Source organism: Anticarsia gemmatalis, chromosome 19 (genome assembly GCF_050436995.1).
Source record: "Anticarsia gemmatalis isolate Benzon Research Colony breed Stoneville strain chromosome 19, ilAntGemm2 primary, whole genome shotgun sequence".
Classification (NCBI taxonomy): Eukaryota; Metazoa; Arthropoda; class Insecta; order Lepidoptera; family Erebidae; genus Anticarsia; species Anticarsia gemmatalis.
Window position 1 is genome coordinate 610,505 of NC_134763.1, and position 12,610 is coordinate 623,114.

Consider the following 12,610-nt stretch of genomic DNA (forward strand, 5'->3'; position numbering starts at 1 on the left):
ACACTAACTAGTAAGAAGATGTAAAGTCATATACGAATTCCTGAAAAACTTCTTATCTATTAGGGTTTAATAGTATTATCGATTACATAATATATTAACCTCTTCAGCTAAGCTCGGCGTTTGATAAAAAAATGTTGGGTACATTGGTTCTGCAATAGGTAAGGTGGAAGATGAAAAACACTGAAAGATTGGTCAGAAATTGGTGTAAATAGAGTTCAATAAAGGCGAAAGAATAACTTGTAGTTGGATTGAAAATTCAAATTATGGCAACGGCGTAGCACACGACATTCATTTCACAAAATATACACTGAAAACACCACGAAATTGTTAACAAAATTAATAAAATGTCACTCTGCAACATTAGTTAGAATGAACTTCTATAATTTAAACTGCCAAATATTTACGACAGTTTCCAACACAGTAACCTACATATCGTTGGAAGTATGACGTGTGCTCCATGGTATCTTGGACAGCAGCTGAAAGGCACCGCGGCTTCCCCGGATTTGGCCTAGTTCGCAACCCCACCCCCCACCGCCCCCCTCTCGCTATGTGCCTGTTCCAACTTTGAGACTAAGTACTGTGTTTATAGGTCATGTGTTTTACTTCACAAATTGCGTAACGTAGTTCTTTAAGAGAACCATTAGAGATCAGATATTACAGGCCGGTTTTACCTCTTCTTAATAAGTATCGGTTTGGTTATCAAATGGAATTTTGGCTGATTCATTCATATATTTGCTTTAACCATCGGATAAGTTATTGTACACTTAGGTATATAGGAGTGGAAAAAGTGTCCCTAGTAATATAATGACTATAATCTTTATAGTAATATTCGTTTTCTTTATAATGTAACTGACGTTTAGCCTATATCGCTAATTGTTGGCAGCTCCTCATATAATCAATTATTGTATCAACAAGATTGTAAATAATTTGGCGTTTGTAAAGGACGTTTGTTTCTTACTAGCTCTTCTAAAACAACTATGCAGCCCTTTCCCCGCTAGTGATAGATTAAAACATTACTAAAAGAAATCGACTATTTAAAGTCTTGAACATAGAATTTTAGCAGTGTATACTACACACTAATACAGTTGCTCATATGTCCTTTAGACGGCTTTTGCTATTTATACTCACAAATAATTTGTCTAACATACTTATAATTGTAATGATACACGAATCGCACTTCATCTTAGTTCTATTACATTATCTTAGACAAGTTAATTCCTTCAATATTGTATCCAAAAGAGCTGTTATGTTAAATTACTTTTTGTTATCCCACTTTATTTCGCCAAGCTCCCCGGACTCGGTAGATATCTGTTATTCCATGTGGAATATCGAATAAGGATAACGGTATTTTTAGACTAGAGCTGTTGCCGGGCTCTCGTCACTACACTATCGATTTCATGGTATTTTGTTAATATTACTTATGCTAGTAGTTTTCATCAAGGTAGATTATTGTCTTAATATTTTTTTTTGTTTTTTTACCAATTACTGTCCCACTGCAGGGTAAGTGTCTCCTAGCAAACGAGGGGGAAGGGTTAGGCCTTGAGTCCACCACGTTGTCTTAGTAATTTACCTTTATTTACCTTTAAATAAATGCAGCAAATTGAATTCGTTGTTGAAATAAGTACGTAGAAAAGAGCTCCAATGTCTTATCCTTTTGGTGATAAATTAAATAACATCATGCCTTTTTCCCATAGCGGTGGGCAGAGACCAAAGAACGCCACTTGATACGATTCTTACAAACTTCCCTTGCCTCATTCATTTCACATCCATACATCTTGTCATACAGGACCGCCGGCTACGTTTAATTAGTACTTAGAAAAGCGCTGTCTATCCTTTTTATAGTAAATGTAACATTAAAATTGATAATTTTCATTATTTTTCTTCTTCAACAGAAATAACTTCAAATCAAAGAAAATTCAGGTACTTGTTGTTTTTCATCGCTGTAAACTCACAATAATGTCAAGAGAAAACGAATTACTTTCACGTTTATTAAATAAGATATTGTAGGTTTTCTTATTTACAAAGGAACCGGTGTTATTTCAGTGAGGGCCGCAGAATTCTCTCGAATTAATTAATTGTTGAAACCGTCAAAGTGTTTTCAACTTTTCGATTTGTTTTAACAAGATGGACAGATAACTGGCAGGTTGAGCTTTCACTCGTCACTTTGTTAATCTAATTAAATTCAAACTGTACAGATTATGTATTGTGTAAAGGGTTTTGAAAATAATCGTTTATTGAGTATACCTTTTGATCGATATGTCATGGTCATCAAAAAGTACGTATATAATTTTTAAGCAAGTTTCATGGCAGACGCCTCAGTAATGGAAGCGACTTTCAAAAACCTAGAAAGAATAAAATGTCTTTAAATCTATGGCTAGCATAAATCACGGTTTTTTCACATAGGGGTAGATACCAAATAACAAATAATGATAAAGTTTAGCTAAAAGACTTGTTCCAACTTTTTTTAATCCTCTCCTTAGCTGGTACACTAGGAGATAAAACTTCGTACCCGAGTCGTGCCGCGTGGTTCAACTAGTCATTAATAAAGACTTTCTACTGATAAGTTATCAGTAGGTTAACCCACAGTAACTACTAACTGACCTCTTATGTAATTAGGTACTTAATTATTTGATAACAGTCCCACATTGATTGCTACACAGTATATGACTATGAATATTTCACAAGTCGTATTAATTAACATAAAACTAAGATTAAGAATTAATTATTAATTTATCCTTTCTTGAAGGTAGCTGTTGAAATATTAATTTTATGTTAAAGTTTGGAAAGTAGGGAAGCTTTTATAAGGTAGCTCGTGTAAGAATTTCCGACAGTTGGCTTAATAAGAACTTATTTATTTACCATTTTTCATCACAAAAAGTTGGTAATAAAACTCGTGTTTTGGTATATTTTTGTATTGAGAAGACGGCCTAGATACGCGTTTAACAGTCCCCTTGTACCTGTCTATTAAAAAATATTGCATATGATAAACACGACATAGAAATTTGGATAATTTGGCAATGTCTATTCTAATGAAAAATTGATATTCAGTGTATTTTGGTGAAACAATGTATCTCTAACGTAGATGAAGAACAAAGTACAAGGGTGCGGTTGTAACCTCGTAATAGTCTGAACATTATAAAATATATCTTCATTAAATAATCTCCATCATAATTTGAAGTGATCATTGACAGCTCCTCTCAATGCCGAGATAATTACAGAATTATACATAAAAGTAGGTAAATACACGGCTTATCTTTGAGAGCGATCTCTCAGAGGTAACTCGAGGGCCACTCGAAGGTGTGCGAACTGGGGACGGTATTAGCATAGTCACCATTCTTGAAGAGATACTCTTGAACACTGTCTGTTGCTAAGCTTGGATTAATAATCTTCTTAGACGATATTAAGTAGCGGCTAGTTTTATTGAAACTAGCACACACACTACATACGCAATATCCATACTAATATTATAAATGCGAAAGTAACTCTGTCTGTCTGTCTGTCTGTCTGTCTGTCTGTCTGTCTGTCTGTCTGTCTGTCTGTCTGCTACTCAATCACGCCTAAACTACTGAACCAATTTGCATGAAATTTGGTATGGAGATAGTTTAATACCCGAGAAAGGACATAGGCTACTTTTTACCCCGGGAAAATGACGCATTTCCCGGGAAAATTCAGGTTTCGCCACCGAAGTCGCGAATAATCAATATTATAATGACATTGAATTAACAAAATTCCGTTGTCATGGCAACAGTTTTAATGGCGGATATGCTTTAGCGCGAGTTATGGGATATAAATAATTTTGAGAATATTTTTCGTGAAGAAAAGCATATTATGTAAGTAAAAATAATTCACGCGAGCGGAGCCGCACGGGTCAGCTAGTACAATATAAAGACGCAGTCCCATACCGTACAGAAGGAATAGTTTAGGAACTGAAAAAGGAATACTTTTAATTCAAGTTCACTCTCTGTTTCATCACTTTCATAGCATCGTAATACGTGGAAACGTTGGTTGTACATTAATTTATATTGTAACTGTATAAAATTTAATGAACAATTGTTTGTTTCCCAAAAAAAAATTGCTCCCTAAGACGGTATCTGACCGGTGAGAGATTAGGTGATCTACTGACGGATTTACATGTTTTTTTAAGTCACGGCGGTAACCTTAGTTACCTAACTATGAATCCATTCCAATCTCTGAGAATATATTGACAGAGGTGCTCAGAAATGCCAAGGTGGCACAAATGCAGTCAAGCTTGGATTATTGAAGGTGTAGACAAGCTCCATTGAACTGTTGCTGGCGGCAACTGCGACTGACAATTGACAGGTCGATAGAGGCTCGGGTAACTGCATTACAATGACCGATATTCTGCTGCAGACACACTATTCAATTACAATTCGAGTACAATATGATAGAGAATAGGACGACTATTACAAATATTGTGTTGTAATTACTGGCCGGGTATTATTTAGTCATTTTCACGCATCTACACTGAATTAAATTGATAATAATCAGGCCCGATACGGCTATTAGGTTGACTGATTTAATGTAGAGATATTTTTTTAAACTAATATTTCTCTAGTATATCTGCTTAGTAAGATTTCAGAAAGCAATAATATGCACCTTGCAAACCGAAACGTAATAATGATAAGGTAATTTTCTGATTAAATAGAACAAATCAAAATTCAATATTCTGGAAAGATTCGTATTCTAGTGTCTTCTACCAGCGTGTCTAACGTGTAAATAACTTGGTTTCAGGTGAAAATCCTGGTGCCGAACTCGACTGCGGGCATGATCATCGGCAAGGGAGGCAACTACATCAAGCAGATCAAGGAGCAGAGTGGCAGCTACGTGCAGATCTCGCAGAAGGCCAAGGAACTCTCCCTGCAGGAGAGATGCATCACTGTTGTGGGTGAGTACACGAAACGGCTTCAGAAGATGGTGGATTTGAACAGCTTTGTAGTTCCACAGATTTATTTAATGATTGGTCATGAAAAAAATCTTTGAAACTATATTGGTCATGAAAAAATTTTACCTGTGCAGTCAGTATATAGTTTTCAGATTGATACATTTTATGAATCAGCTTGGTATTTCTACTAGTTTCGCCCTGCAGTTTCGCTTAAATTTATGGTGATTACTCCTCCCGTATAGGTTTTTACGTGACGTTAATCTAAAAAAGCCTTCCATGAGTAAATGTGATTATTAAATTTTTTTTTAATCACCCTGTTGGTTACAGGAATTAGTTTTTAAACATAAACTAAACCTTCAGGTTTATCATATCAAGCGTATGACGATAGCTTAAAGATATCTTCTGGACATAATTACATCAACCCGTGGAGAATTCAACAAGTTCAGTCTCATTTCTGACAGACATAATTCGATTTCTATTCACGGTCACAAGAATCCCTTGAGTGGATCATTTAATAAAGCCTGTGTTATCACTTCCCTACAAGATTAATTTGTCAGCCATCTAATTTTGTAATGAAGACGTAAGGTTTCTGTCGTTGACCTGTTCATAAGAAATTTCAAGTAGCTATTAGAGATTTAGAAGTGGTATAATTTATGGTATTAGGTACTTAGCTTAAAACCGTTAATTTAGTATTGATACTTATATTAATTACGTTCCAACGGTACTTTTTACATAGAAACATAATATCACGCCTTTTTCCTATTAGGGGAATCAGGGACCAAAGAAAGCCACTTCATTCACATCCATATAATAATATCTTGTCATACAGGACCTTTATTTTTAATACGCTAGAAATCAGACCTCAGATCAGCTAAGATTTCTTTTTTTTTAAGTTTACGAAGATACTGACGTATTTTTGTAAAGATTTCGGTATATTTTGATTCTTACTATCTTTGCCTTGATGTAGTTGAAAGATGTGTATCTTGAGTGTTTCGGGGCTGTTTATAAATCGTCTCATTACTCATGATTCATGATCGTGGAGGTAGATAGAGCGGTGCTATCGGTCGAAACCTTGAAACGTGCTTCTGGTCTTACTATAGACTTTTTATCGTGTTATTTGTTTTGGAGTTTATTGTATAAAAAAGGGGGGAGGCCTGTGCCCATCAGTGGATCACACAACTAGGCCAGGAAAAAATGGATATGATAAATGGCACATTTATATGTGGATTTTATTTCTTCGGCACATCTTTCACAACAAATAAATTTCATTAGGCGCAAAACATTTAAATAATTTTCTAAATAGTAATTATTATTTTCCACTGGCTTTAAAAACTTAAAGCTATAAGCAGTTTCTTTACATCAAACAATCCTTTTAATTGCTTTTTATATTAAAACAGGTACAAATAGTCAATAAACAGTATTTTTTCCTGTCTTTTTATTTGAAGTCCGACACAAAATTCATAACCATAATCTTACTAAAATTCTTTCATCAAAACTCTGCCCTTATAATTCAATTCCCAAAAACCTTTTCAATAGAACAAAGATAGCTAAATACCTTACCTTTTCAAAGTGCCCTAAACTTTACCCTTAATCGAAGTTGATGTTTGAGTTGCGAACAATTTGTTTCTAAGTGTGAAAACGTCGTTAAGGGCGTGTCGTGGTTTTTGTTCCGTGCCCTTCGGCCGACGGCCTCGACGGGCGGTGAGGCCATAGGGCCCCGGTCAGCTGTGATTTTCTATACATTATGAACTAATAACGCTGTTGGTATGTTGTCAGATTGTTACGATTGTAGTGAGGTTAATAATGGCAGTACGGAATTGTAGCGAAATTAGCATTGGTTATAAAATTTGTGTCGATTTATTTGAAAGAATAGTAGCCGTGTGGTTCTTACAATGTTGCTTGAATGAATGTCAAATGTACTTTCCGATTCCCAGTAAATGCTCTGTGATCATGTACAAAATAATGCTTAAACTTAAGTAAATTATATTAGGAAGTAATTTGTTGCAAACAATTTTACTAATATGAATAGATTTTAGTGTTGACCTTTAGTGTCGTTTTATCCATTTGTAGGTATATGTTACAGTGAAGAACGTTTCGAATTCAATAACATAATAAAGTCAGTTGCATAATTATTTAAGCAGTAATCAATAACAACCCGGAAAAAAGAAGTTTTCCAGAGAATGTTCACATAATATTTCCACAAAATATATAAAAAATCTCGTCCATATAAGGAAAAAGCCCAGCATGAGACAACGGTGACGTCACCGTTGCAACAACAATGGCGAATAGATTGCAATATTTATGAGCGCGGCTCTGAGATCGTTAGTCATTGTCACTACACACTACAGACCAGTGATCAGAGACCACTGTCCACTGCGACCTTACTGTGTAAATTGCTCTAGAACTACGGATTATAATAGATGTACATTTATACTGTTTTATGTACTTTGTACTGCATCTAAAAACTTCGATAAGAGTTAAATATGTTTTAATAATAATCTAATTTGTCCCACTGCTGAAAAGGGCCTCTCCATTGAACTTCTATCTAGCTATCCATCCAGGAAGCGTCCAAGTCATTCCGCCATCGTTTGGGCCTTCCTAAAACACACAAAAAGGCTAAATTAAAGAAAAATCTCATAAAGCAGTGATAGCCGCGTGGTAGGCTACGACAAAGTGGTTGAGGGTTTAAACCCAAGGCAACACAAAACTCATGGAATTATACGTAATGCTTGAAAGAATTTATATAGAACGTAGTAAAGTAAAAAATCAATACATATAGCTATTTAAAGAAATCCAACATGATTCAACTTCAGTTTTTCTAAAGAATTATGGGTTAAAGTAGTGCATTTCGCATGCGTTATAACCATAAATAAAAATATTATGAGTAAATCTATTTTAATGTTAGAAATCGATATAACTGTGACTCTTTGTAGTTAAATTACTGTTCTAGTTGTAAGGTAAGTCAGGAGCAATAGTTTGATGTCAGCGATCAGCGATGCTATTTGAATATAACCTAAATTTGATAGCAATTTTATGTCACAAGAAGAACATTAACTTTATTGTAATAGCTCTCATGTTTCTTATGTATTTAAAAATTTGCAGGCCTTTTTAAATAAAGTTTTAGCGTACATATACACTATCGTGATAGTACAGTCGCTTTTTGACGCTACCATATCGTTATACTTGCTGAAAAGCGCACAGTTGCCAAAATAGTCATCAAAACAACGAATCTCTAAAAGTATATGTGTCGCCAAACAACTTGAGCACAAGTAGATGTTTCAGAAAGCAAACTGAACAGTGTAGAGGACTCTCGGTTGACTGTTCTACCAATGATGTGTGTGAGCGATCGAAGCGTAATAACCCTCGTCATGCTCTGCAATTCATCAAGCGAACCTAAAAATCATTTTTCATGATGTAGCGATACTGTTCAAGTGGTTTGACTGCACCTATATTATAATTCCTCTTTCACAGTCTTACGATCATTTCAAAGGCCTTTGCTTACCCACTGGTCCATAAAACCGATATTCTGCATACCATTCTCAATAAGCATATTCGAATACATACCCGAGCACGTGGAATACCCGTGAATATTCAGTATATTCACAGTACTACAATTACTTGCCTTTGGTGCGCAATCAGTCCAAATCGCCCGCCTGTCGGTCTGTCCGTCTGTCGCCGCGGTGATTGATTGTCAATGCATTGACAAACACGCTCCGTGTTGCTGTACATTCAAAGCTGTGAGGCTGAGGCGATTGCTCTTTGATAGACGGTCTTTGACGACTAATCTGAGTTTAATGGGAAATATTTAAGCCCGATTTCACCACTTTAGGATGATTATGAAATGGAATTGTGACGGTTACTTTAATACACTTGGTGTTACTTTAACCAGAGGATAGCTTATCTGACAGTGATGAGTAAGCTGTGATTCTCTTCTTTAGCATGGTTTACCGTCTTAGTTCTGCTTAAGAATGTTGCACTGTTTGATGATAAATTCATTGTTGTGTCAATCATCAAATTCATGTATGTGGTTCGTTTTTACGTATCTCGTATTTTCGGCATTATTTATAGTAATAGAAACTTAAAATTTAAACTAATACATTTTATGGAAATGCTGTAAAAATACTTACGCTTTATTTTATTTAAATACGACAAAAGGTTAACTTAACTGTTATTATTTTGAAACATTTTATAAGCTAGAGGTAAAAATAAAAAAAAATCTTTGTCACCCAAATTAATCAGTATAATAATAAACCCAAGTAATTATAGTTAAAAATATAGTCGACACGAGATGAATTTATAATGATGTAGTTGGAAATAAATGTGTACAGTTTTAGCGGACATAGTAGCGTACACATGGTTGGCAGGCTGCCCGGTGGCTGCACCGCACTTGTGTGGATGATGCTTGCATCGGACGTGTCGCTAGATCAAAATGTTGCCTAAATTGCATGTCATCGGCAAATTAACTTTGTGATATAACTCGGCATTACTAGTTAGATATTAACGTATACGCCCATAGGTTCGATAAGGTCCAAATTATGCACTCATTTACGTATGTAAAATTGTAAAAATCTGTGATAAAAAGGTTCTGGGCGTAATTATATCCTTTTTTATGAATGAATACGAACGGAAATGTAGGTTGGACATTAGCATTAGCATTCATTTCATAGGATTTTAGTGTCTTAAACTCGATGGATTCCCATATTTTACGGTCTTTGTCTTATGAGAATATGTGAGTAAGAAATCACTAGTGTATTAATTAACCTGTATATTAATTCTCCATCTCACGTTTGTATTACTCTTGTTTCAGGCGAGAAAGAGAACAACAAGAAAGCCTGCCTGATGATCCTGCAGAAAGTGGTGGACGACCCACAATCAGGCTCTTGTCCCAACGTGTCGTACGCCGACGTGGCCGGCCCAGTGGCGAACTACAACCCCACGGGCTCGCCCTACGCCGTCCCCACCACTGAGGTGAAAGAGGTGACCGCTCGAACACGCTCGTTATCACTAGCTTGCGGATGCACGTGGACAGAATACTAAACGCTTATGAATCGGACTAGTCTATTGTGTGATGCTTATGAATTGAACAAGTCTAATACAAAAAGCTTGTGAATCGAAATTGTCTAATACAAAACTCTTATGAATCAAACTGGTCTAATTCGAAAATTTTGCGTATAAATTAGTCTAATATTTGGTACAATGGTTGCGGTTATAAGCCTTTTAGTAGAATAATTAAATAAATTTAACCCATTACTGTCCCACTGCTGGGCAAGGGTCTCCTCCCGTAATGAGGGAGGGATTTGGCCTTAAGTCCACCACGCTGGCCAAGTGCGGGTTGGGGACTTTGCATGCCCTCAATAAATGTATTAAACAAATTTTTAGGCATGCAAGGTTTCCTCACGATGTTTTTCCTTCACCGTTGGAGCATGTGATAATTATTTCTAATATACACATAACTTCGAAAAGTCATTGGTGTGTTGCCTCGGTTTCGAACCTGCGACCACTGGCGTGGGAGGTGTCAACTTTTTGTCTTGTCAATTAAAATAATAGTTTTTTTTTAAATAGTAAGAGCTTGAATATTAGCTAAGGCATAATTAAGAAACAACTTTACATTCCAAAATAATCTTCGCGCGGTTTTAAATACTAACCCCTCTTTCGGGAGGAGACAGTAATGGGTAAAAAAATCTTTACCCTTGCATAAATTATTCTACTGTACTCTCAATAAAGGTAAGCAAATATAACAATAAAGGTCTAAATTTCTCACTTACATACTATATTATTATATTATTTATTGATATAACACAAGACTAGTGCGTATACGGGTATGTGTATTCTGTGCGCGCGGTCCCGTGTGGTGCGCGGGCGCAGTCGTGAGCGTGTTTCAGCGGCGCCGCCGTCACGCGACACTGACGCCTATTGCTAACTGCTACTGCTTACACTGTATACAATATACTATACACTATATATACTAACCTAAACACTATGTAATGTAACAACAATATGATATAGCAGACGGCAAAGGCTTGCTAAACACATATTCATTTCGGCGTGAATCGGTCTAGCCAGGCGGCAAAACCGAATATGTGTAGCAATGAGTGCAATTGAGTCAAATCAGTTTTGTTGTCCGATAAATATTGCAACACCAAAAGAATTCGATTCTGTCGCGACCCCATAGGAGCGAGTTAGTACATAATGAAAAACTCTACCGTTTTAATCAGCCGAGGTAAACAGCACTGTTTTAAAGCAATCCTATTGGTGGAAATTTTGTCACGCCCGTTTTTCTGCTTCGCACATTTCTTGTAGACCTTTGCATAAAAATGAGAAATAATATGTAATGAATAAGACTTTCCAAGTGAAGAAGTAAAGACCTATGTACAAAAATCTGTTTTCCTACGTTGTATTAATGTAACTGCCAATCGCACAAATTGACAGTTTCCTGTTGTTGTTACATTAACTAGTGTTAAAATAACAGATGTCTACAAATATTGGTATGAGGTGATACCAAAAAAATATATTTTAGGTACACACCTATTCAAATTCTTTGATAACACAAAACAAAACTGAGTAATTGTATTGTTGCTATTTCGCTTTCTGTGTATAAATTACAAATTAAAACATAGTCACAAGTCTTTATATCTCTTTTTTAATTGTATACATTAGCAGAATATTGAAAATATACAGGTAAAAAAAAATATGCATCGTCTACGAATGATTTTATGTTTTCAGTAGCAATACTGAATATAAAGTAACTAACTAACACCAGTTTTACAATCATCAAATGAGAGTGTCACAAAACAAAACATTTATTTCCATACTACACAGAAACAATACACACTACAAAAACCCTTGTATTTGTGTATTTAGCAATAGGGTAGTTGACTAGATTAACGAAAAATTATTAAACTTGTACTCGTATTCAAAGTGCTCTAGCTATGTGATTATAATCGTCAATAATGTTGAATTTCATATGATTACAAACTAAAACATTATATTAGGTACTCATTAGATCCCAAAGAAAATAAGAAATAGTGACGTCACTATGTCGGATTTCTATATTAAAATGCGTTTTTGATAAAGAGTAGCTAATTTGACTGACAGTCAACTACCCTTCCCACTAACACCACATACACTACAGTGAAGTAAAGTGTAAACGGCCTAGATGAAAACCAAAACAATCCTATAAAAAATAAGTTAAGGAAAATGTAATGCTAAACAAGTGTGGGCGTGCGTGTTGCAGAGCCACGGTCTGGGCGGCGGCGTGGGGTCGGTGGGCTCGGTGCTGGTGAACGGCGCGGCCGTGGGCGCGGGGCTGGGCGGCGCGGGGCTCGGCGCGCTCAGCCTGTCGCTCAGCCTGGCGCCGCCCGGCTCGCAGCCGCCCGCGCCCATCACGCAGCACACGCTCGACCACATCAAGGTAAACACACTTACTTTATCTTAAATATTTTGAGAATAGTCTTTGCGTCTTCAATATAAAATGTGCTACAATTTATAAAAACGAAGTCAGTAATAATTGTGAAGGGAAAAAGAAATTGTTTGATTTAAATAAATGTTGATCGTAGAATAGGAGCAGTCGTGAAAGTTGTGATCCCCGTTTTAAAGTTGCGTTAGTATAAGAGGGTATAAAAATGTTAGTCTCAAAAAGAAATACTGGTTTAAAAATGTTACAAAGCTGTTTATTTTCTTATGTATTAAAAAAGTAAGAAAAGTATA

At 35.9% G+C, this 12,610-nt stretch overlaps 1 protein-coding gene across 4 annotated transcripts in view; it reads left to right on the forward strand.

The window, feature by feature from the left end:
- Positions 1-12,610, forward strand: part of ps (RNA-binding protein Nova-1-like protein passilla) — a 107,830-nt gene that overhangs the window by 81,943 nt on the left and 13,277 nt on the right. For 3 of the 4 annotated variants that reach the window (XM_076127163.1, XM_076127165.1, XM_076127166.1), the window contains 3 exons: positions 4,753-4,906; positions 9,711-9,880; positions 12,138-12,314. In XM_076127163.1, coding sequence (XP_075983278.1) covers positions 4,753-4,906; positions 9,711-9,880; positions 12,138-12,314 — 501 coding nt within the window. The remainder of the gene's footprint in view (positions 1-4,752; positions 4,907-9,710; positions 9,881-12,137; positions 12,315-12,610) is intronic. The other variant, XM_076127164.1, reaches the window with a different exon arrangement.